Source organism: Anolis carolinensis, chromosome 3 (assembly GCF_035594765.1).
Source record: "Anolis carolinensis isolate JA03-04 chromosome 3, rAnoCar3.1.pri, whole genome shotgun sequence".
In the NCBI taxonomy this organism is placed as follows: Eukaryota; Metazoa; Chordata; class Lepidosauria; order Squamata; family Dactyloidae; genus Anolis; species Anolis carolinensis.
In genome coordinates, this window is record NC_085843.1 from 18,332,731 (window position 1) to 18,360,253 (window position 27,523).

The following is a 27,523-nucleotide window of genomic DNA, read 5'->3' on the forward strand; positions in this document are numbered from 1 at the left end:
GCAGGGGTTTGGGGGGATTGCCAAATATAAGGCCTCCCCTGAAAGTAAGACCTAGCAACTAAGGCTGCAGGAGAGTTCCATTGGGAAACATGGCTGCAGCACTCATACACACCGGAGGGAGGGAGGAAGAGAAAGTGCTTGCTTTCTGTGCCTCCCTGCCTTGCCTTGCCTTGCCTTGCCTTGCCTTTCCTGTCCTCCAGCCGCGGCTTGAAAAACCTTCCATGGCTGCTGCTGCGCTGCCGTTTCTTCCTTGGGAGACAAGGCCATGCTCCCTTCGCCCCCAAGGCTTCTGATTGGCTCCTGGAGCCAGGGCAAGGGAGGGTGGGAGGGAAGGAAGAGGGCTTTCCACTCATCCTGCTAGTTCTGCTTCTTAAAGGTACAAGACGCATAGGGATTCTCCTCTCATCCTTATTCCTATCCTATGCCATGAAACTTATTATTTTATACTATTATTCTATTACCATATTATTATCATCATATTCTGTTACTATTATTATATCCCATTATTATATTATCCTATTAACATATTTTATATCATTATATTATATTTTTCTATTATTATTATATCATTATATTATTATTCTATTATTATTCTATTATATTTTCATATTATTATATTATTCTGTTATTATTATATTCCATTTTATATTATCCCATTAATATATTTTATATCATTATATTCTATACTATTATTCTATTATATTATCATATTATTATTTTATTATTATTAGCATATTCTGTTATTATTATATTCCATTTTATCTTATCCTATTAATATATTTTATATCATTCTATTCCATTCTATTATTCTGTTATATTATCCTATTATTATTATATTATTATGCTATTCTGTTATTATATCCCATTATTATATTATCCTATTAATACCATATTATTATCATATTATTATATCCTATTATTATATTATCTCATTAATATATTGTATATCATTATATTATTATTATATTATCATATTATTATTATAGTATATTATATTATTCATCATTCATGACTACATTGAAACTAGAATAGAGAGAAATCAGTGTGGAAACCTTGTGAAACCTAAAATGCAAGAGGTACCATAGATTGTTGTACATGTATATAATGGTAGTAACAAGAAATTCTTGATAGGATTCATAGTTTGTCTGGTTATGCTGGTTTGTGATGACAACTACTTTACAGTATAAAGTATCATTTTGTTGTTCAACAATAAATGTGAGCTCTTCTTCATGGAAAAATAAGACATCCCCTGAAAATAAGACCTAGTGCATCTTTGGGAGCAAAAATTAATATAAGACCCTGTCTTATTTTCGGGGAAACAGGGTAGGTGAGGAGGGAAGCAAGTGATTGGAAATATGCAGACCTCCTGATTTTAATAGGAGGTGAAGTAGAGATCCTGTGCTTGGAGTTGTATATTCACACTATGCAGTGCAAGATATACAGTGTGTGTGTGTGTGCGTGCATGTGTGTGTGTGTGTGTGTGTGTGTGTGAAAAATAGGAATTTTGCCCCCAAAATGCACAAAAGATTGGAGGAAAACAGTCTTCAAAATGTGGAAAAAAATCTCATAACCGTTACCATCTAAATGAAGTGTCCTTGTGTGTCAAAACACTTACCTCCAAGGATAAGAGTTTGAGAGCTGCTGTAAGATATAATGGCTAGTATCCTTTTGATGAATTGTGACATCGCTGTAGTTAACTTTTTCATTGTTGCATGAAGGCAGGATTCTGTTCTGACTGTGTAATGACAAAAATCCCCTCAACCCATTTTTTGCAGCCATCCCAGGGAGAAGCACAACAGAGTTCTTGTGACCCTGAGGCAAGATAGGCTGGATAGCCAAAATGACAGGGCCCCTGGGCTTAAAGCCCTGCTGTTAAATGCCAGGTCTGTAAATGGCCAAACAGCTGCCATCCAGGATTTGATCCTGGATGAACATGAGGACCTGGCTTGCATCACTGAGACCTGGCTGGATGAGCCGGGGGGTTGTTGTTGTTGTTGTTGTTGTTGTTGTTGTTGTTGTTGTTAACCCATCATATAAGATAAGCAAATGCCCTCCAACATGCCCATTTTCTTGTTGTCAGAGAGCAACTAGATGAGATGGATATGTAGGGGGTAATTACTGGAGTTTAGGGACAAGAAATTTAGGAAGGCCGTTTACTTCAAAGTTCTTTAAATAAAAACAATTTGCTCCCAAATATCTTCTGGAAAGGGAGGGAGGATTTGAATGATGTTTTCTAGATCCAAGAGAAGTTTTTTTCAATATACAAAGTTTTAATAAAGACCCATTGTAGGGATTGAATGGCCTAGGGAGAGGGAGGGGGCAAAATGCTGTACACAGTTCTATAAAGTGCTTGAAATCAACAAAATTATCTTGAGGAACCAGAAAAATAGCCCTGGGTTGCAGATCGACATTGCTTTCTTAGCATTAGCTAGATGTACTGCAAGAACATCATCTGCAGAGACAACATAAAAACCTCTGGAGATTCTTTCTGATATCTATTGCTGTGTGTCCAGCTAAAGGTAAATAGACGCCCGTGCCTGCGTCTGTCTCTGTCTCTGTTCTATGTTATGGCATTGAATGTTTGTCTGTGCAATGTGATCAGCCCTGAGTCCCCTTTGGGGTGAGAAGGGCAAAATATAAATGTTGTAAATAAATAAATAAATAAATATGTGAGGGGAAGTCATAGGGAGGAAGGAGCAAGCTTGTTTTCTTCTGCCCTGGAGACTGGGAAGCTGAACAACAGCTTCAAACTATAGGAAAGGAGATTCCACCTGAACATTAAAAAGAACTTCCTAACTGTGAGAGCTGTTCAGCAGTGGAACTCTCTGCCCCGGAGTGTGGTGGAGGCTTCTTCTTTGGAGGCTTTTAAACAGAGACTGGATGGCCATCTGTCGGGGGTACTTTGAATGCAATTTTCCTGCTTCTTGGCAGAATAGGGTTGGACTGGATGGCCCACAAGGTCTCTTCCAACTTTATGATTCTGTGAACACAGACATCATTGTGTTTGATGTAGTGGTAGGATTAGGGCGTTGAATAACATTGGGAGATGTAGCTGAAGATACATTGCTACAAGGTACAGATATGTCTCCAACGAAAGGATCTCAGCCCACATTTCCATTTGTTAGAGATAGTGCTGAGATTTAAAAACAGAGCTTGAAGGTTTCTAAAAATGTCCCACAAGAAAAGCCCGGTGCCTCTACCTGTTCTAGTTCTAGGTGGTGAAATCCAGGTAGCAGGACTGAACAGTTCAAAATCAAGAGCAGTAACGTGTCTCCAAGGTCAGTCTCTGGGAACAGAGACAAACTCAAAACAAGCAGAATCTTGGTGGCGGGTTGGGAAGCCAAGTGCAGGGATCCAAAGTCAGAGATGGAAACACTTCATGGTCAGATGACAGCACACCAAAACATGGTAGAAGTTCAGTGTTACAGAAATGCAAAGTAGCTGAAAAGACCTTGGTTTGGATGTTACTTCAACCATCCCTTCACCCTCAGGAATCTCAGGAGTTCTAGCTAAGAGAAAGAGTTCTCAAGACAAGACTTTTATTTCAGATGAATCTTCACTGTAGTGAAGTCCACATAGGTATAGCCACTCTGGACTCTCATTAGGCATTGGGGGTAGTTGTGCCTGATACATATTTTTCCTTACCTGGAGGTGATGAATACTTAGCTCTGCCTCCTAAGAACCCCTGGATTCCTCTAGTACCCTAGGTTGCAGCAGTTCTAGATAGTTACTACTTATTGGAGGTGCTACCGTGTTTCCCTGAAAATAAGACAGTATCTTATATTATTTTTTACTACCAAAGATGCGCTAGGTCTTATTTTCAGGGGATGTCTTATTTTTCCATGAAGAAGAATTCACATTTATTGTTGAACAAAAAAATGAACATTTGTTCTCTACTGTACAGTAGTTGTCATCACAAACCAACATAACCAAACCAGACAAACTGTGACTTCTGTCAATAATTTCTTGTTACTACCATTATTTCCATGTACGGCTGGTATGTACATTTACCAATCCTGCATGCTATGGTGTTTTGTTTGGTGGGCGCCGGGCATGCTTCCAAACAAAAACTTTGCTAGGTCTTACTTTCAGGGGAGGCCTTATATTTAGCAATTCAGCAAAACCTCTACTAGGTCTTATTTTTTTGGGGAGGTCTTATTTTAGGGGAAATAGGGTAGGTCCTCATCTGAACTAAAAATCTTTCAGTAGGAGCAAGCACTTGTTATAACACCATTGTTCTAGATGCATCATAATTAACATACTGGCTGGCCATTCTTAGCAGTTGTAGTCCAAGAAATAACTTTCCAGACTTAATATAAAGAGGAAATTCGACTTCTGCAGTTTGGATCCTGTCTGATCTTGGGAGCTAAGCAATGTCAACCCTGGTTAGAAATTGAATAGGAGATGCCCAGGTGCTCTTCTAAGCTGTAATTCAGAGGTAGGAACTGGCCAAAATCCTTTGATTATCCCTTGCCTAGGAAAATCTTATGAAATACATGAGGTCACCATAAGTGATTTGAAGGCTTTTATGCACACACCCCAGATGGAAGAGTGTTAGAGTAGAAGAGATAAGGAAAGTCCTTGACCTGAGACATAAGAGAGCATCTGTCCATCATAGCGGATAATATTGGGACATATACAGTATAGGCCAAGATGGCAGATCATAGGTTTTCCCAGGTATAGCTACATCTTATCCTACACTCCCCCTTGTTCATTTAACTTACCAATTTTCTGGCGGGGCTTCAATCCCTGTAGTCATTCAGTGGCCAGAGGAGGATATGGCAAGGGCAAAAGATGGTCAGGTACTCTCTCTCCTCTGTTCCTTCACCCAGATGAAAGAACATGGTGCCTCATAGGAGGACATGTAGGGTCCCCCCCCCCATTTGCTGGCAGCAGTAAGAACAGACCTGGCTGGTTGTTTGGCTGTCACCAAAGGAGTCGACATGTGTCTCAGGGACAGAGTCATGATAGATAGGAGTGCCAAATTCCTCCATCCATCATAACCAAAAACGTTTCACTTGCAAAATGTCAGCTAGAGTCTCAGCTGGGATAGATAGTGAACAAATTCCTTACCAAAACAAAGAGGGGAGGTTGAATCTGGGGCCGGGCTGTGGCGCAGGTTGGTTAGCAGCCAGCTGCAATAAATCACTCCGACCAAGAGGTCATGAGTTTACGGCTAGCCCGGGGTGAGCACCCGACAATTAAAAATAAAATATAGCCCCAGCTCATTGCTGACCTAAGCAACCCGAAAGATAGTTGCATCTATCAAGTAGGAAATTTAGGTACCACTTATATGTGGGGAGGTTAATTTACAATACTATAAAAATCATCCAGCCGCCGTTGGAATGAGGAAGTGCCGTCACAGTGGATGATGAAGCAGCTGCTCCCCCTGTGGCCAGAATCAAGCACACCCTCAGGAAGCTGGAAGCTGGAAACTGGAAGCAGGTTTAAATTGCCTCTGAGTCTGTCTCTGTCTCTGTTCTATGTTATATGGCATTGAATGTTTGCCTTATATTTGTGCAATGTGATCCACCCTGAGTCCCCTTCGGGGTGAGAAGGGCGGAATATAAAAACTGTAAATAAATAAATTCTCCAAGAAAAAGAATAAACAACATTCTATGTTTCTGTAAGTACAGAGCTATAAACTGCAAATCTGCGAGGTACTTCCACCATAACAGGGACCTGAATGCACAAGCAGGAGTGGAAAGCTGGCAAGTTCCCTGCAGGGTAATGAATGCTCGCCGTGTGTTTTGACTACCAATACAACCACTGTAAAGTACTCTCTGCTGCTGATCCACTGGGAGGATGTTAACAGGGGCTCTCAATGTGTTTTATAGCTTACCTGCAGTGTTGTGATTTAATGACCGTTTATGAGAGTGATGGAGTGCTCCTCTTCCTTGGCATGCCTGTTGGCAGGCCTGATCTCTAGGACTGGACTCTGCCTGTGATTGTGATGCTTCGTTCAGAGATTTATGTCAGGCAGGAAGGGAAAAGGGAGTTAAATTATTACAGTTGTTAATCATGTTTTATGGACATTAGTGTCATGTGTCCTGAATGCCTGGGGCGTGCTTGGGTTATGCTGTGGTTAACAGTGGAATTCAATATTGATCTGTCATGTTGAATCATGGAAAATTCCTAATTGACTCCAGTGTTACGGTGTGACTCCCTATCGCATAACATGTGATTCTCAAATGCCTGTGCGCTTCAAATCCTCAACACATGGAAATCTGAAATCAGTGTGAGTATATCTTACACATCTAAATTCTTACCAATTACAGTGCTTACCATTCATATATTATTTTGGTCAGTCTTGTAACAGTTAAAACCAACTTTTTTCACATTGCTTCAGATAGTTTTCTTAGGTGATAGGGTCCTCTTTATTGCTATTCCATGTCTTCAAGTTGTTTCTCACTTATGGCAACATTAAGGCAAACTTTCACAGGGTTTTCTTGTCAAGATTTATTCAGAGTGGGGTTGCCTTTGCTTTCCTTTGAGGCTGAGAATTGTGGCATGCCCAAGGTCTCGCAGTGGGTTTCCATGGGCAAAATGAGGATTCTTAGACCCCTTCTACACTGCCATATAATCCAGATTACTGTATATACTTGAGTATAAGACAACCCGAATATAAGACGAGGCACCTAATTTTACCACAAAAAAACTGGGAAAACATTGACTCCAGTATAAGCCAAAGGTGGTAAATTTTAGAAATAGAAATAGATACCAATAAAATTACAATAATTGAGGCATCAGTAGGTTAAATGTTTTTGAATATTTACATAAAGCTCAAATTTAAGATAAGACTGTCCAATGATTAAATCATTATTCTCATCTTCTTCAATGTAAATGTGCTTATGTATCCTTTTAATAATAATAGAGTAAAATAATACATGTAATAATAATAATAAATACAGGAAAATAATACATGTAATAATAAACTGAGTAAAATAATAAATGTAATAATATTAATAATAAGATCAGAGTGAAATAACAAATGTATTAATAATAATAAAAATAGAGTAAAATAAATGTAATAGTAGCAACAATAATAGAGAAAAATAATAAATGTAATAATACCTATAATAATAGAGAAAAATAATAAATGTACCATATATTCTCGAGTATAAGCTGACCCAAATTTAAGCCAACCAGGACCCTCACCTGAGTATAAGCCGAGGGGGGCTTTTCAGTCTTAAAAAAAGGGCTGAAAAACTAGGCTTATACTCGAGTATATACAGCATATACATAAACATTAAATAGCATAGAGAAGGGTTAACACCTGTGGTGTTTGTTTTTCTGTCCCTGTTCAGAAGATTTCACCTCACTTTCTGTCCCTGTGATCATTAGATTCTGAATTTTTTTATTTATTTTTTCATAATAATTTTTTTAAATTTTTTGTAAGTATAGATACAGCGAAAGTGGGAGAACAAAACCAAGTAGTAAAGAATGAAAAATTTGACTTGTGGAAACAAGGATTGGTGAGAGAGCTTCAGTGGAGACACCTTTTCCTCATGATTCAGGAATGAATTTCAGTTTCACGGAGGTAGACTTCTCTCATTTCCTGTTGTCTCACCCCTGTTCTTAACTATGGGTCATTTGTAAGTTGGGTGTTTGTAATTTGGTACTGCCTGTATTGCATTCCAATTTAAATTATATTAATAATTACTGAGGAGAGTGAATATGATGTAGTGATCTGTGTGTAGGACTATGACTCTAGAGACCAGATTCGAATCACTGCTTGGCCATGGAAACTGGGTGACTTTAAGCAAATCACACTCTCTCAGTCCCCTTCTACACTGCCATGTAAAATCCAGATTATCTGCTTTGAACTGGATTATATGGCTGTGTAGACTCATATAATCCAGTTCAAATCAGATAATGTGGATTATCTGCTTTGATAATCTGGATTGTATGGCAGTGTAGAAGGGGCCTCAGCCTCAGGGAAAGGCAATGGCAAACCCATCTGAAGAATTTTTGCCAAAAGACCCTCATGGTAGGTTTTTCGTATGGCCACCAAATAAATCAGAAATGACTTCAAGAAACCACCACTGCAACAACTGATTACTGAATGTGCTTTTATACATTTATCATATGCAAATATTATACAAACTGGAACTCCTTTGGAGGGTATTTTTAAATCATATCTGAGATATGCTCTCTATTGAATTGTGGATAGTCTGAAGATGCAAAGCATAAGAAGCAAAGGAGAGCCACAGCAAGGTATATTTTTTGGGATATCCCATTCAGAAACAACAACACTTCTTTGCTTATATGCAACATGGAATTATCTTATCTGGATATCCTGTCAACTGTCTAAAAATGATTAGATGTCATCCTGTTCAGTAATTAAGATGTAGTAAACCCAGCATATGACACTGTGTGCAAAGGGATCTTGTAGTACCTTAGAGACTAACTGGAAGAACAAAGTTGTTAGCATAAGCTTTCATAGACTCAGTCTACTTCTTCAGATGTCTGGAGTGACATGCCTAGGTAGAGAGTGTGTGTGAATAGCCAGAAATTCAGAACTTGTGGATATGGTGATCAGATAACAAATTTGATCATGGGGGGACAAAGGAAGGAGGGAAGATGTTACCTGAAGAGAAGATGAATACACAGCCATTGAGGAAATTATCTAAATGTAGGTAATGCAGACTAGAAACCAGAAACTGGCCAAGAGGGCCCTCATGAGGCTGGGATGTTAATATTTATGTGAAGTGTGCAAGAAAACATTTTCTTTGTTCATCCCACTACAAGATTCATTGGCATACTGATATTTTAGATTAACAAGGCTATATCTTTGAATTCTGTGACATTATAACTACACTATTTCATTTTCTATGGGGTTTGTACCATCACAGTGATTGATTGTGCCCCCCAATCTACTTTTTAAACCATGCAGCCCCCCAGTAAACAGTAAAATTTCAGAAGTGATGTAGAACAGAATGGTGAGTAATTACATATCCAACCCTCTCTCAGAAGCAGAGCATTCTGGTCTTGTTGGATCACACCTCTCAAAGTATACCAGGAGAAATCTAGTTGTATCATGACTTATAGCCCCACTTTCCAATGCCTTGAAAATTACCCTGTTGAGGGGCTACATGATTTAAAAGTTAGAGTTTTTGGAAGATATAATTATAATTTCTAATCCATCTAAAACACAGACGTGTGCTTTTCACCTTAAGAACAGACAAGCATCTCGACTCGAGCTCTGAGGATTACCTGGGAAGGAATCCCACTAGAGCATTGCAGCACACCAAAATACTTGGGAGTTACCTTGGACTGTGCTCTGACTTACAAGAAGCACTGTTTGACTATCAAGCAAAAAGTGGTGCTACAAATGATATCGTACGAAAGCAGACTAGCACAACCTGGGGATCGCAACCAGATACAGTGAAGACATCTGCCCTTGCGCTACTCTGCTGCTGAATACGCATGTCCAGTGTGGAATACATCTCACCATGCTGAACAGTGAACGTGGCCCTTAGTAAGGCATGCCGCATTATCACAGGATGTTTATGCCCTACACCACTGGAGAAATTATATTGTTTAGTTGGTATTGCGCCACCTGACATCCGTCGGGAAGTAGCAGCCTGTAATAAAAGGATCAAGGTATTGACATCTCCAGCCTATCCTCTATTCGGATATCAGTCAACAAGTCAATGCCTTAAATCAAGAAATAGCTTCCTAATATCTACAGAGATACTTGCAAGAACATCTCAGCAAGTGAGAGTCCAAAAGTGGCAGCTTAAAACTCGGAACCTCAATCAGTGGCTCATACCGAATGAGAAACTCCCTCCTGGGCACACAGAAGATTGGGCGACTTGGAAGGCTCTGAACAGATTGTGCTCTGGCACCATGAAATGCAGAGCCAATCTTAAGAAAAAGTGACCTCTTCCTAATCTGAAAAACTTACCAAATTTTGATTTATCTAACCCGCTGGGTTTGGAAAAAGCTCAAATTTCCCAGAAAAAGTGACCTCTTCCAAATCTGAAAAACTTGCCAAATTTTGGTTTTTCTGACCCGCCGGGTTTCGAAAAAGCACAAATTTTCCAGAAAAATAGAGTCCACGACATGCAAATGTGGAGAAGAGCAAACCGCAGACAACTTACTACAATGCAATCTGAGTCCTGCCACATGCACAATGGAGTACCATCTTACAGCAACACCAGAGGCACTTGAAGTGGCCAGATTCTGGTCAAAGGAAATTTAGTATAATGCGAAGTTTTTAACTTTGTTTGTGGTTTTTCTATACATTATAACTATATTCTCAATTTGCTTCTGACACAATAAATAAATAAAGCCATGCAGCCCCCCCCCCCAACAGTAAAATTTCAGAAGTGATAGAGAAGAGAATGGTGAGCGATGACATATCCAACCCTCTCTCAGAAGCAGAGCAGTCAGGTCTTGTTGGATCACACCTCTCAAAGGATACTAGGAGAAGTCTAGTTGCATCATGACTTATTGTCCCACTTCTCAATGCCTTGGGTTGCTCTATTGAGGGGCTACATGATTTCAAAGTTATAGTTTTTGGAGGGTTTAATCAGAAGATACTGATACATCACTGTGACTATGTTGTCATAATGACATTTCCGACGCAGGCTCTCAGTCATTCTTTCAAGGTTGCAAATTTTCCTTGTGATCTGAAAGTAATCTTTATGAAATCCTCCTTTGGATTCCATGAGATAATTTGTTTTATACATTTTAAAGGAGACACAAGGTGGCAACAGAGAGTCATTATAATCACACCTTGATTAATGCTGGATGAGATTATCCTCAGGGAAAGGAAAGGAGCCGCTTTTGTGCGTGACTTTCAAGCTTTTGGGTGGTGATGTCATTTTTGTTGGTGATGGTGATGATGATGACAGAGGTTTGGGGAATTTTTCCACTTGGAGAATGTTTAGACGTATTAAATTATATGGAAATTATCCACTAATCTATAGCCCTGCTATAGCTAATCAAGAAGTGGAACATCGCACATAACATAATAAGAACATAGAATGTTAACTATAGGTTTTGATAATTAATAGGTTTGGTTAAACAGAAGAAGTGTATGAATAGTGTTTAAGTGGAGAAGTAAGATGTATAAGTATCATTAAGAAAGTTCTTTGTATATTTTTCTTCTTTTAATGCAGTGGAAAGTTTCTATTTTTTAAAGAATTAGAGCCTTGCAGAGCACCGGATATTTGTCTCAGGACAGCAGAATTTCCATTCGGCACTCACTTTCAGTGGCCTGAGGAAGCACAGTTTTTGTACAGTCGACCCTCATGGAGGCTAGGAATTCAGGACCTTTGAGAAAGGGGGGAAACTATGAATATCTTGGGGAACCCAAACTGTATTTAACCCACACAAAAAGCACCTATCTTGCTCAGGTGGCTGAATCCAACTGCATATATATTCCCTTGTACACTCATTCATTCACTCACTAACTTGGAGGAGGTGTGGAGGAGTGGAAGGGAAAGTGGTGTGGATTTCTGGGGCACATGAATGGAGTACTACTGTTGTAGAAACAACTGCCATAGCCCCTTCCCACTGCCCTTGCCCTCTTCCCACTAGAGCTACCATCCCATCTACCCACCCCAGCTCTGTAGAGGTTCTTAGCAGGTGCCAATGATACCAAATCCTAACACTGATCCATGTATAGATCACTGCCCTGGTCCCCCCAATCCAGCATGCTGTTAGTGTTTTATACCTCTGTAAATTTCCATAAGAGTATGTTGTACTTTGAAGGCAGGATTGTCCAACATGTGCATACAGTAGGACTGGGCGATGAATGAAAAAAATGTTTCAAAACCCATTACAAAATTAGGGGGTGCCGGCATTTTGTTTCTAAAGTGTTTCTAAAGTATTGTTAGTGAAAATTTCATTACTATCACAAGAATAATGAAATTTCATTAATTTTTCATTATACCGTGTTTCCCCGAAAATAAGACAGTGTCTTATATTAATTCTTGCTCCCAAAGATGTGCTAGGTCTTATTTTCAGGGGATGTCTTATTTTTCCATGAAGAAGAATTCACATTTATTGTTGAACAAAAAAATGAACATTTATTATATACTGTACAGTAGTTGTCATCACAAACCACCATAACCAGACAAACTGTGAATCCTATCAAGAATTTCTTGTTACTACCATTATTTCCATGTACAACTGGTATGTACATTTACCAATCCTGCATGCTCTGGTGTTCTGTTTGGCAGGCGCTGGGCATTCTTCCAAACAAAAACTTTGCTAGGTCTTACTTTCGGGGGAAGCCTTATATTTAGCAATTCAGCAAAACCTCTACTAGGTCTTATTTTTCGGGGATGTCTTATTTTCGGGAAAACAGGGTAGTAATTGCACAAGTGGGGAAACTTCAGGGGCTCCTTTCTCCCTCACTTTTATGACTATTGGGGTGAAACTTGCTACAATACTAGAACACATTTACCATTGTTGACCCATCAAGTTTCAGAACATTTTAGTTATCCACGGATTTTTGGGGAATTTTCAAAAAAAAATTATAAACTTTTTTATTTTAAAAAAACCGCAAGAGCTTTTCAATGACACAAGATAACAGGGGATAATTTCTCCCTAATGTCAGAAATATTCATACAGCTATGGATTTTAGGATTTTTATTAAAGTTTTGATAAAAATGTTTTTAAAAAAGCACAACTATTTCATTGAATGTCTCTCTAATTAACCAATAGAACTTCCATTTAGGGATTTCTTCCCAGCCCAGCACAGAGATTTACTTACTGGAAGTATCGGTAAGTCTTTGTCAGGACCCTGGCTGCAGAGCACCAATAACCATGCGCAGAGACCAGAATCTATCTAATATCTTTATTAAGAAAATATATAAGGTCAATAAAAACAAGTGTAGAATATAGTTCAGAAGTAGACCTTTCAGGAAAGGTCAAATATAGTCCAGGAAAATAATGTCCAATATGTGATATTAAAGTCCAAAGTTATAATCCAATAACCGAAACACACACTTTGCCGAGCAAAGTGTGGGGAGAAGACAAGGTCCTTAAGTCCATAGAAATTTGGCAAATAGGCTGGAAGCAAACTTGATACTTGGCTAGAACAAGACTCGAAACAAGGCAACAAGAGCAAATACAAGGTCCGTGGTAAACGCGGGACAAGGCAAGACTGGAAACTTGATCCGGGAAACAGGGAACTGGAGTATGAAGTCTACACACGATCTCACTCCTCCTGCTGATGAATTGACTCCGCAAGGATTTCTTTGCGGACAAACACCTATATAGGATCTTGTTTTCCCGCCAAGGAACACTTTCCCTGGGAACAAGAAACGAAACCCATACTGTGTCCAGATGCATGACTCCTTAAAGTTTCCCAAGGGAAACAGACTTAATCAGCTAATTGTCTGGCAGCTATCCTGGCGCTCCTGCGAGTCGCCTCCCGAGCGCTTCTATCTTGATTATAATAATCCCGGCGAGAAAATGGGGGAGATTTCTGCTCAAGGCTTGTTTGGCTGACTTCTTGTGGCCAAACATCTTGCAGGTGCAAGGGCTCCAATTCTGGCTGAAACGGTGGAAAACCCAAGTTTTCCTCTTCATCTGCCACAATAGTACTAGGAACGGGACTACATGGCCCATGAGTCATCACAGTCTTCCTCTTTTCAGATTCAACAATTTATTGGAGCTCTGGTTGGCTGCTACTAGGTAGGGACAAATCTCTCCCCTATCCTGATTGGGACTTTCTGATACTGAGCAGCATTCTGGGAAATGTAGTTCAGGGCAGGGCCTTTTGAATTCTCTGACATAAGGCCTTCCCAAACTACATTTCCCAGAATTCTTTGCTTTCTCAGTCTCTTTCCCTGGAACACTGCTTTAAAGAGGGATGGCAGCCTTTTTGGCTTTGCTTTGCTTGCTTATGCTGAAAATGAAACTGACTTTGGGATGTTTCCGAGGTTTACAAAATCCAATAAAAAAAGTATTGGGTAAGTTTTGATTCTTAAGTTTTGGTGCGGGCCATGCCCACATGTCAGATATCACATTGTGAGTATGAATTTAACTAATTTGATCCGACTTACAAGGACTAATGATAATTTTGCACAGCCCTAGTATTGAGTTTGTGATTGTGTTAAATTAAGTTGCACAAATATGTCCATGTTTGAATGGTGCGTAACTATTAGCCAGTGTTTTCAGTATACCACTTTTTTTGCTAGGGCCATAAACACATCAATTGCATGTTCTTTGTTTCATGTAGCTGATAACACAGTTTGTTATACAATGTTGGTATTCAGCCACTGGGTGTTGTGGTCCAACCACACTTAACCATGAGAGCATTGACTTCAAATACACAAGCACAATCTTGGTCATGATCTCGAAAGCATGTAGGAAGAGTTCTGCCTGAATCAGACAGAAGTCCAGTGAGGTTCAGCACTCTGTTAACACTTTTTCCACATTGGAATTATCCGAAAGGGCCAGAACCTGAGACTAATGATGTCACTTTGTGATAGTGGAGGGAGCAGATTAGTCCTTAAGAATGATACACTGATGTGTCATGTCATTAAGCATGATACATTATCAACACAAGTTGCACATTCAGGTAATATACACCAACAAATGAGAAAGGAAAATACAGCCTTCCATTTCCATGAATGCCACATCCATGGATTCTGCCAACCGCAGATTGAAAATATTCAGACATAATGCTGTATGGGATGTCTTATCTCTCCCTGAGTCTCTTCCCATTGCAACTGACATGCAAGGCAAGCAGGTGATTGCTTCACCACTGGTTGTTGCAGTAGAAGAATTTAGCCTCTGTGGATTTTTGATATTCACAGGGGGTCCTGGAACCAATCTTCCATGGATACCAAAGGATGATTTTATACAGTATATGCATACACTTTTCAATACCTTGAGAAACTTCTCCCTCCCTCTAAAGACTGGAAAGACGTGTCCAAGCCATGAGACTCAGGGCCAGGCTCTGAGACCTTGGAGCCATAGTTCACACTGGGAAGCCCAGGAGCAGCCCAGAAGTACAATTGAAGTCAGCATAGTATTTCCTTATTATTAAAAAGTGGCATTGACAACCATACTGCTTCCAGTGCTGAAACGATTAGAAGCAACTGATATTATCCTCCATCTAGTTCTCTAATCCTCTTCATCTCATGCATTTTGAATGAAACCCTATTCAGGTTTAAAGATGAAACCTGCTTCTTGTTTTTCAATTAGGACAAGAAAATTGCATCTCAGCCATGTTTTGATGTCCTGAAGTCTTGTAGTTATAAGGGCTCCTTATGGGTACATGGGGAGACAGGATGACTTCATCTGCACCTTTTTCTTTGCAGGATTAGGCCCAAAGTAAATGGAGCCTTAATTAATGGAGCTCCCTTGTCTTTGTCACTTAGCAAATGCATATGCAGTATTCTGTCATTTTGAAATATTAAAATACAATATTATGCAAAGCTGGCCCCAGTGGGGAAAAGCAGGAGACTTATCATCGACTGGTGCAGAACAAAATATATGACGAAATGAGTTTGAGAGAACAACAACAAAAATCTAACCAGCCAAATATATTAATGACGCACATTTGCATTATGAGAAAATCAAAGTTATAATTGTCAACAGGCTGAAACAGAGGGATGTTAATATCCCGAAGTTTGCACTAACTGTTTTAAACTTCCAGCAGGTATGCAGAACATAACAGAGTGTTTAGCTGGAGGCTTTTAGTTGATATTATTATTTTAAATGAGCAGTGGTTTGTTGTTCCAACACTGGGTTTAGTTTCGGGCTTCCCCGAGGGTTCTTTTGGTTCCAGACGGTGACACATGTTACGGCTGGAGCATAAGGTTTTCTGGTGGTAAATGAGGTAACAGATGGCACATCTCAGATAAACATTCCTGCCCTTTTGTTGATGGTGGGTTTTGTGTTCCCTCATCACCAAATGGCAAAATTGGCTCCTTAAACAAAGTCGACCTTGACTATCACTTGGCAAGTAAACAAATTCCCCATCACTGGACATATGAGGAGCTTTTGAGCTGGGATTTTTCTCCTCAAGGCAATTCTCAAAGGTGTAATAGTGAAGAAGCAAACAAAGAAGACCAAAGCGTGCAACTGTACAAGCAAGTTAGCAACAAAAAAAATCATCACTCCCTCAGCCTGTTCATAATCATTTCCCTGCTCAAACTCCAAATGCAAAAAGTATACAAGGACATTAATAAAAGTTAACTCGTTCATGCCATGAGACAACTGTCAACATTTGGACGTGATGCTATCAAGGAACCTAAATCTCATTTACCTGAGGGAAGAAACTAATCATAAGTGGGAATCATGAGGTCCTCAAGTGGACTGTAATTCTTAGAAATCCATACTCTTGTGTATGCTGGCTAGGGCTGCTGGGACTTGCTATCCAATAGCACTTGACGGGTCACACAATTTCACAATTCTTGCAAAGGGTGCTTGCTGTTAGTTACTTGACTAGATTTTTGAATGCTTATTAATTTAACTAAAAACATGTTGTAGAAGGCTGTTGTGTGTTTTCCGGGCTGTATGGCCATGTTCCAGAAGTATTCTTTCCTGACGTTTCGCCCAAATCTATGGCAGGCATTCTCAGAGGTTGTGAGGTATATTGGAAAAATCTAAGCAAGTAAGGTTTATATATCTGTGGAAGATCCAGGGTGGGAGAAAAACTCTTTGTCTGTAGGAAGCCAGTGTGAATGTTGTAATTAATCACCTTGATTATTTTATTATTTATTTATTTATTTATTTATTTATTTATTTGCAGTAAATGGGGGACTCAGGACAGATCACAATGTGCACATATAATGGCAAACATTCAATGCCATATAAACATAGAGACAGAGACAGAGACGCAGAGGCGATTTAACATTCTCCAGCTTCCAGCTTCCTGAGGAGATGCTCGATTCTGGCCACAGGGGGAGCAGCTGCTTCATCATCCACTGTGGCATCTTGATGGATACTTCCTCATTCCAAACAGGAGCTGGACGAGATTTATGGTGTCGTAAATTAGTTAAATTTGCCTCCCCGCAGAGCAGTACCTACATTTCCTACTTGATAGATGCAACTATCTTTCGGTTGCTTAGGTCAACAACGAGCAGGGGCTATTTTTTATTTTAATGGTCTGGTGCTCACCCTGGCATGGGCTGGCCTCAAACTCATGACCTCTTGGTCAGAGTGATTTATTGCAGCTGGCTACTTAACCAGCTGCGCCATAGCCCGGCCCCTAATGCATTAATGGCCTTGCAAACTTCATGTCCTGGCTTCTTCCTGCCTGGGGGAATCCATTGTTCGGAGGTGTCAGCTGACCCTGATTGACTCATGTGTGAAAACACTCTGTTTTCAGAGCATTGTTCCTTATTGTCTCCTACAAAAAGTTTGCCCATGTCTGACAATTCTTGGGGCTCCATGAGAAATTTTTGCCTCAAAAAGAGTTCTGCAGCTGAAAAAGTTTGAGAACCCCTGGGATAGATGATAAATTGGATAGATATAGACAAATAGAAATAGTGAAAGGCTCAACAGCAGGCATGGGCAAACTTTGGACCTCCAGGTGTTTTGGATTTCAACTCCCACAATTCCTAACAGTCTCAGGCTCCTTCTCAGCCCACTTAAGCAGCTGCGGGAGAAAAGGAAAGGGCCTGAGGCTGTTAGGAATTGTGGGAGTTAAAATCCAAAACACCTGGAGGGCCGAAGTTTGCCCATGCCTGCTCTAGAGAGACACCAAGAACACATTTAATGATGACTATTTTCAGGGGGGGGAAAATCACACGACTTCAGTAAAACAAAAGATACTGATTTTAGTTCATCAAAGCTGATGTGCAGTTCATGTCAAAGCTTGGGAAGTTACTTTAAAAAATAAGGTAGCTGTAATTATCTTTCTGCTACCAACCGAAAAGGAGTGAGTTGCTTTTATAGTTTCAAATCCATCAAGTGACAAAACAAGAAAGTACGTACACACACTATAAAGTTACAAACCATAAAATAACCTAACTAGGAAGAATGTAACACTTCTATTTTTCCATTTTTTGCCCTCAAAAGGATACAAAATAAATATCTTTCATTACATCCAGACTATCCACAGTGCAGAAGTATAGCAATCTTGACACCACTATAAGTGCCATAGCTCATCCCATGGAATCCTGGGATTTGTAGTTTGCTGTAGCAGCAGGAGGGTACATATCCAACAATACTGCAGATCCCAGAATGTCATAGTATTGAGCCATGGTTGTTAAAGGGGTATTGAACTGCTATAATTCTGCATTGTGGACACAGCCTTTGAAAGGAATAGGAAACTGTGTCCCTCTAGATGTCTTTTGTCTTCTAATTCCATTAAGCCCATATCAGTGGAGAAGAATAATAGGAGTTGGTTCTATCCATTTTGGAAAATTGCTAAAGGCTTTATTTAATATTCATCTCGCAAAAAGCCAAGGCAAGAGACATTGCTTTGTGAAATCCTCTCCTTCTTTGATACACCAATATTCATTTCCTGCTGTTTTGAAACAAATGACTTCATGCACATCAGGACAAATGCTGGAAGGAACATAATTCGAAGAGTTTCAGTTGTTTTGCCAAGAAAACAAAGAGTGATGAGGTTGAAGCATCTCAAGGAATTCAGAGAGTAAGCCTTTTGAAAGCCTTTGTTTCATTTCACTCGCTTTCCTAAGGGTCAGGTTTTGCTGCATTATTGATGAAATTTAAAAGGAGGTAGTGGAGTTTTCTTTGTGTTCTTTGGTGAAAACCCTATATGTGTTGGTACCTATTCCATATGAGGCTATAGCGCATCAGTCATTCCATTGGCTATCAATGAACCAATGGCTATCAATGTTGTAACGTCACACCAGTGGATATGGGTGTTGTGAAGCTATCTTTGTGGAGAAGTGTAGATGTGAGTCCCAAGAAAAATGCAATTATTATTATTATTATTATTATTATTATTATTATTATTATTAATTATCTTTCACGTGGATGGATATGTGTCATCACATCAGTGTCAGAGGCAAGGCTAAGTGAACTTTATAAGCTGGCCCTGCCTTTTTCAATGCATTTGCCATTTTATCATCCCTCACCTTGTTCTATCTCTATGTCATTTCTTCATTTCTGTTTAGTGTGAGATATGGCAACAAGTGAATCTATACTACACATTTATAGTAATTTATTAGGGGAAGGTGGACAGAGAACTTAGTGATAGCCACTATTTCATTGTGAATATCTCTTTGGAACATCACACATTCTTAACTATGGTGGTTTTTGGGAGACATTCCCATCCAATCATCCAAAAAGAATTATAAGTGTTTTCGTTTCCATTCATCCTCTGTACATGTTGATTGAACGTCCCACAAGTAACTTAGATTTCAGCCTTATGATCAGTGTTATGCAATGGGGGAAATACAGTAGAGTCTTGCTTATCCAATGTAAACGGGCCGGCAGAATGTTGGATAAGCGAATATGTTGGATAATAAGGAGAGATTAAGGAAAAGCCTATTAAACATCAAATTAGGTTATGATTTTACAAATTAAGCACCAAAACATCATGTTATACAACAAATTTGACAGAAAAAGTAGTTCAATACACAGTAATGCTCTGTAGTAATTATTGTATTTACGAATTTAGCACCAAAATATCACGATGTATTGAAAACATTGACTACAAAAATGCGTTGGATAATCCAGAACGTTGGATAAGTGAGTGTTGGATAAGTGAGACTCTACTGTAGCAAGGCATCTATACTGTAGTATTAATGCCACTTTGATACCACTTTAACTGCCATTGATCAATGCAGTGGAATTGTGGGAGTTGTAATTTGGTGAGACACCAACAAGAAGACTAAATCCTTGTAAAACTACAATTCCTGTCATTTTGTAGCATAAGATCAAAAGAATTAAGATGGTGTCAAACTGCATTCTTCAGTGTCGAAGCACCTTAAGTCATTGATTTGGATACTAAATCCCATGATTTTCCACTTAGCATGACCACTGCCTTGTTGGAGTGTTTGGAAAGTTGTAATTCAAAAAGGTCTTTTTGTTCAAGCTCTGCCTTAAAAGCATGTGCTCCTACATTTTAACATGGGGAGTCTAGATGATGCCCCACGTAAAAGTGAATGCATTCAGCACAAAGCAAGAAAACCCTGCTTTGTGCTGAATTAATACTGCAAAGACCCAGGTTTTATCCAGTATGGCTGCTGTCTGGACTGCACCCTCAAATGTTCTGGGACTTCTCAGGGGGTCGTCTGCATAGCCATCATGCGTTTCCAGCTGATCAATCCAAAAAAACGTGAGAGTGCTCTAACCCCTCCCCCCAAAATCCCTTAAAAATGGGGGGGGGGAGGTAAAATAACTTATCCAGCCTCCATTAAACTGCTTGCCAGAGCTCTCCTGGTGCATAGAAATGACACACCAGGAGAAGGGGGTGGAGGTAAATCGCTCTGGCAACAGTTTAATGGTGGCTGGGTAAGTTATTTTACTTGTTTCCCCCTTTTTAAGGGGTTTTGGAGAGGAAGTTTGACTGTTTCCCTTTCCTCCTGGAAGGTTCTGGGAAGGTATGCAGACACCCCTACGCCAGAAAAGCACACACTTTGTAAGGGGGGTGTACTTTATCCAGAATGCAGTCGCGTTTAACAAACCCAATTGCTCCTGAGTTAAAGAGCTGTGTGGAATCGCCCTAAGGTCCCTTCCACACAGCTGAATAAAATGCCACATTATCTTCTTTGAACTGGAATATATGGGAGTGTGGACTCAGATAACCCAGTTCAAAGCAGATATTGTGGAATTTTCTACCTTGATATTCTGGGTTATATGGCTGTGTGGAAGGGCCCTAAGAAGATACTTCAAATGCTTAATGAAAAGAAAATACAGCTTTTTGGATATATCATTTTGAATTTGGTTCTTACATACACCATGTACCCTTATCCTGAATTCTTTTGGTTACTCCTAGATAGAGAACATGCATTGATTGTTATGTCAACATGTAGGTAAGTACCATTGATTCAATTGGTCAACATTTGTCAGTAGAACAATAGAATTCAGGCCCTGGCATCCTTTGATATTATCAAGCAAAATTGGAATTATTTATTTTCTATAATTTTGATGACCAGTGAATGCTCAATCATTTTCTCACTCTCTCTTTTTCTCTTTTCTTTGCTCCCCAGGTAATGCATTTGTGGTCAGCCTTGCCTTGGCCGACTTAGTGGTGGCCTTGTACCCATACCCCTTAGTCCTCACAGCCATTTTCCACAATGGCTGGACCATGGGGGATACGCACTGCAAAGTAAGTGGATTTGTCATGGGCCTGAGCGTCATTGGTTCCATCTTCAACATCACCGCCATTGCAATAAACAGATACTGCTACATATGCCACAATTTTGCATACGACAAAGTGTACAGCTGGTGCAACACCATGCTTTTTGTCTGCCTGGTCTGGGTGCTGACAGTCATTGCAACGGTGCCAAATTTTTTCGTTGGCTCTCTCAAGTACGACCAGCGCATCTATTCATGCACATTCACCCAAACGGCTAGCCCCTATTATACCATTGCGGTCGTCGTCATCCATTTCATCCTCCCCATCACCATCGTGAGCTTCTGCTACCTGCGAATCTGGATCCTGGTGATCCAAGTAAGGAGGCGAGTCAAATCGGAAATCAAGCCAAGGCTGAAGCCGAGCGACTTCCGAAACTTTCTGACCATGTTTGTCGTCTTTGTGATCTTTGCCTTTTGCTGGGCACCCCTGAACTTCATTGGACTGGCGGTAGCCATTAACCCATCGGAAATAGCACCCAAAGTTCCCGAATGGTTGTTTGTTGTGAGCTACTTCATGGCCTACTTCAACAGTTGCCTTAACGCAATAATTTATGGACTTCTCAACCAAAACTTTCGGAAGGAATATAAACGGATTCTGCTGTCACTGTGGATGCCGAGGCTGTTCTTTCAAGAAACATCCAAAGGAGGAACTGAAGCCCAGAAGAGTAAACCCTCCCCTGCTTTAAACAATAATGACCAAATGAAAACCGATACCCTGAAATAGATGGAGGTGCCTCTGTGTACTGGCATCATGTAGGTTTTAAGGTTGTACACTTTGCTGCTGCTTTCCCTGATCTATGTGTTCCATTTAAATGACATCCCATGACAACTGGAATCCAGTCTTTCCAGCAAAGTGCATTTGTTTACATGTTTATAATTTAATAAAGGGGTACCAATGTGAAGAATTCAGAACTGAGGAGGAAGGAAATAAATCTAATGTGTTTCTTTTAAAAATATATTTGAAAGCCTGTCATTGGACCTGGATATGCACACAGGACCTATCAGTATGTTGTCGTATTTGCACAAACTATGGCTCTCAGGAAGTGGAATTTTTGCACTGTTTTTGTTGTTGTTGTTGTTTTAAGAACTGGGGTATCGATGGCTTGCCAAAAATATGTATGTTTGATTTTTGGTAAAAAGATCAATGAAAACTATTTAAGCCAAATGCTGGTGGTATCTTGCATAAATGATGGAATGCTAAAGGCATAGGATGACAGAGAAGATATCTTTACTCCTAAGTAGTGGACTCAGGTCTCTCAGGATCTAAACTCCAAGACCTTTTGATTGACAGGATGAATAACATCATCCGTCTTCCTCCAATTCTCTTGAATTTAGCTACAATACTCATAGTAGGAAGAGCAGAAAGGATTGTCCCAGAATAATGTGTCGTTAAAAGATGTATGTTTATGTATGTGAGTGTGTGTGTCCACACACATGCAGAGACAGAGAATTAGAGAAATGGAGCAGTACAGCATTTTTGGATTCTTCTCGAGGTGTTTCTATGGGTGTTGTCATGCTTCCAACATCTATAATCCAAAATTTGACTTGCCCCTGCCATTTTATACAGCCTTTGAACCATAACCCAGTTTTGTGAATAAAGCTTACTTTCCTAAATGGAATAACAAAATTCTGCAGAAGATTTCTAATTTTCCATTGGCCATTAATTAAATATTAACATGGCATCTGGGGAACACAGTTTACTATGTTTTCTTAAAATATAAAATTACTGAGATGATCCCCAATTCTCTGTCAGATGGGATGATCTAGTTCTGCTCATGATCTAGAACAGTAGTTCTCAACCTGGGGGTCTCCAGATGTTTTTGGCCTACAACTCCAAGATATGCCAACCAATTTACCAGCTGTTAGGATTTCTAGGAGTTGTAATCAAAAAAATCTGGGGACCCACAGGTTGAGAACCACTGATCTAGAGTTTCCTTAGCAGGGGTGTGAATATTGGCTTATTTTATTATCATACATGAGATGTACAAATTTCAGGTTTCCCCCTCTTTCCCATGGATGATAATATGAGAATATTTTTTTTTCATTCTGGGGACTTTTTGCAACAAAAAAAAAAGACCTCTTCCAATTTAATGTGTAATGAAACCACAGAATGCCCTCACTCCTGAGACAAAACTGTTACAGTAGAGTCTGGCTTATCCAACATAAACGGGCCGGCAGAATGTTGGATAAGCGAATATGTTGGATAATAAGGAGAGATTAAGGAAAAGCCTATTAAACATCAAATTAGGTTATGGTTTTACAAATTAAGCACCAAAACATCATGTTATACAACAAATTTGACAGAAAAAGTAGTTCAATACACAGTAATGCTATGTAGTAATTACTGTATTTACTAATTTAGCACTAAAATATCACGATGTATTGAAAACATTCACTACAAAAATGTGTTGGATAATCCAGAACGTTGGATAAGCGAGTGTTGGATAAGTGAGACTCTACTGTATTTGCAATGTCTCAAGTGTACAAATACAAATACTCTTTATATTCCATGGATTCAATGGTCAAATGTAAAGAATATCTGGTAATGTGAGAGATGTCATTCTGACGAGCATCAATACTAAAAAATGGTTTGTGCCTGTCTGTCGAGCAGCCATCCAAATGTCTAGTTGAGTGGAGCTGAATTTTTTCTATTGTGCTTTTTGGGCTGAATAATGCTTCTTCTCATTGCAGTACTTTGGATTTCAAATAGTTTAAGTGCACAGCTGGATACTTTTTGGCTCATCCGACCTTCCTGGGAAGTACGTAGAAGTCCCAGTGGATGACAGTGTCATTGTGCATCTGACTATCGGGGATTAGCCAAATCCTTCTCAGCTGCTTCTTCTCTCTCTTGGTGGGAAGGAGGAAGGTGACTCCTGAAGGAGAGGAGGTGGAAGATGGAAAGCAGAGTGAATAATATGCCATCATTCTTGTAGGATCTCAACTTTCTTTATCTTGTTCATGACCTTGTTCTCTAATAAAAATGGGCAGATCACACTTTTCCCAGCTGGTGTCCATTTCAGATGTGCTCACTGTTGTTGCTGTGTGACATCAAGTTGTTTCCAACATATGGCAACCTTGAGGAGCACCTATCTTGGCAAGATTTGTTCAGAGGACGATTGCCTCCTCTGACGCTGAGGCCCCTTCTACACTGCCATATAAAATCCACATTATCTGCTTTGAACTGGATAATATGGCAGTGTAGACTAAAATAATCCAGTTCAAATCAAATAATGTGGAGTTTCTGCTTTGATTATCTGGATTATCTGGCAGTGTAGAAGGGGACTGAGTTTATCTGAATTGCCCAAAGTTTCCATGGATGAGCAGAGATTCAAACTGTTCTTAGGGTTGCAGTCCAATCCTCAAACCACTCCACCACCTTGACTTCTCATGCACTCATTATGCATTTTCTATTGTTTTATTAATCTATGGGTTTTCAAACCCACATGAAGATACATTTAAATACATGTTTTGTGTATATTTTCTCAAAGAAGATATCATAGAAGTTTGCATATTTTATTCAATAGGCATCATTAAATATTTTTGATACTCTTTGCAGCCAAAAACTGCTCGGCAAAGTTTGGGGAAGTTCAACTGTGTTCTGATTTGCACATTTATCCAGAAAATGCAGATCATATGGATTCACATTACAAAGATCAAATTCTTCAAGCATTCCTATTCTCAAACCGCCTTGACCTTTCATTATATAAAAGCTGTAAATGAAAGAGAAAATTATTTCTGATACATCGAAGGGGGGAAATGCTATTTTACTCATTTTTGACAAAGGTTTTATATCTTTTAGTGTGAATAAGAAACTCAGGAAGGATGTACTAATACTGTGTAAACTTTTTAAAGCATATTTAAGGAAAGAAGTATGTCATTTCTGAAGATTTAAGGATTTGATAGTAGCAATTTGTTTTAATACTGGTGATTTGGTATTTCAGAGGGAGGGAAAAGCAACTGTGTTTGATGTGTATCTGTAAAATATTTGGAAGAAAATCACACTTCAAGGACAGAAAATGTCTCCTTTTAAAATAACAATTTTATCAAACGTATTATTCTCTCATAATTGCCATATTTTTGTGAAGTATATGTGTGTGTGTTTTTACTAGATAATATCAAACTTCGGTACGTGCAGCTCACCCTCAGAGAGCTCTATAACCCACAAAGGATTCATTTATTTATTTTTCTGGCTTTATACCTCATCTTTCTCCCAAAGCAAAATGGAATGAAGGGAGCACACAGCAAGACTCAATAAAAATACAATTAAATCAGAAAACAAGTCCATGTATTTTTAAAAAACAAATTAATAACAGATTTGAAAAGGAATCCAATAGAAAGGAAAGGAAATTTGAATGCATAGCCTTTCCCTAAGTGTAGTGTAATGCCTAAACTCTTTAAAGTCACCAGATCCTGTCTGATCTTTGAAGTTAAGCAGGATTGATCCCAATTAGAACTCAGATGGGAAACTGCCAATGAATACCAGATTCTGTAGGCTACATTTCAGAGGAAGGAACTGGCAAAAGCATATCTGAGTATTCCTTGCTTAAGAAAGCCCTATGTTACACCCCTAGGCAGCGAGAGCACTGAAAACCAACACAGAGACCAATAAGAATATAATATCTTTATTGAAGCAAATAAAGTTCCAAAAGGAAATAAGCAGCAAAGTTGAATAAGCAATTGACCTTTCAGGAAAGATCAAAATTAGTCCAATAGGTGAAAGTCTTATGTCCAACATTAAAGTCCAAAGTCCAGAAACCGAAACACACTCAAACTCAGCTTAAGTATTGAGTGGGGGAAAAAGCAAAGTGGCATGAAAGAGTTCTCTGGAGTAAATGTCCGAAAGCAGGATTTCAGGGCAAAGCATGAACTAGATGTGCAGGAGCTGAAATGCAGTCCAAACTTGGGCAAGGAGGTAGACCGGCGCCCGGTCTACTCAAGAGTAAGCGCACCTTCAGGCCGCTTGGATTCCAAGAGTTAGAGACGATGATGTTTCTTAGTCAGAAGTAAAGTTGACACCGCGCAGGAAAGTTCCCAGCGCAATACTTTTATTGAAGTTCACAAGCTCCCCCAAACCAGGTGCCTGACTCCCTAAAACTTCCCAGGAGAACTGAGCTTGTCATGTCACCACACCAGGTATCTGACTCCCAAATTCTTCCCAAGAGAACTGGGCTTAGCCATAGTCACCACACTCCGCTAATCTGGCGCTTCTCCTCAAACTTTCTCTCTGCGATCTGTCTGTTTTCAAAAAGGCCCTACGATCAAACACTAAACCTTCAGGAGAATCTGGGAGAGCCGACGCTGTTTCAAGGGCATTCTTAATTGGCTCTGGCTCGAAGATGTCAACAGAAGGCATCTGGAAAGGAGTTGATTTTTGCTGACGTGGGAGAAAACCAAAGTCTTCTTCGTCCTGGACAGTAATGGCCACAGGGTCAGGGGCCAAAGGTGCCCTAGGCATCACACCCTATAACACTGGTTCTCAACCTATGGTTCCCCAGATGTTTTGGCCTTTAACTCCCAGAAATCCTAACAGCTGGCAAACTGGCTGAGGTTTCTGGGAGTTGTCAGCCAAAACATTTGGAGATCCACACGTTGAGAACCACTGCTCTATAATATCCATGGGTCTCCATGGGTTAGCATGTGATGAAGAAACATGAACACACATATCCAATGCTCTCCTCATGAAGATCTATGTCATCCTCCTGGCTGTGATCGACAAAAGTCTTTTTCTTCAGTAGAAGGGTCAGAAAAAACCTCTGGTTGATACATTGCAGAATCCCTCAGTTCAAGACAACATAACTGGAGTCCTATATATGGCTTGGGTTGATACTTCAAAATCAGTTTCTCCCCACAGCCTTTAGCTTCATAACAATCCCAATGTGAAGACAATCATTTTCCTTTTATTGATTTTATAGCAGACTCAAGTCCTGGAGATGATAAGGTTGTGGTCCAATAGAGAGAATGGATCTCTAATCTATGCTCAGCTATGAAAGCCCATGGATTTCTGAAAAATAGACCTTTTTCTTCTTTGACATATTCTTGCCCTCAAGGAATAAAGAGAGGGAGGGGTAGGAGAGAAAAATTCCTACAGTCCAGACCTCTTGGACATTGACAATGGAAAAACAATACACAACAAAATAAATATTGTCATCTCAACAGATCCGAGTGTAGCTATAAATCCTTTTGCTGAATCTTTTAGGAAGAATTAAAGGACTGCAATCACACTTTTTACTATGGGTCAAGTAGTTTCCAGTAGATTGCATTTTGAGTTGCC

General features: G+C 39.6%; 1 protein-coding gene across 1 annotated transcript in view; it reads left to right on the forward strand.

Moving 5' to 3' along the window:
• The window catches only part of mtnr1b (melatonin receptor 1B), a 77,461-nt gene extending 52,157 nt beyond the window's left edge, over window positions 1–25,304 (forward strand). The window contains exon 2 of the mRNA XM_003219330.4: window positions 21,105–25,304. Coding sequence (XP_003219378.2) covers window positions 21,105–21,976 — 872 coding nt within the window. The 3' untranslated portion in view covers window positions 21,977–25,304. The remainder of the gene's footprint in view (window positions 1–21,104) is intronic.
• Window positions 25,305–27,523: the final 2,219 nt, after the last annotated feature.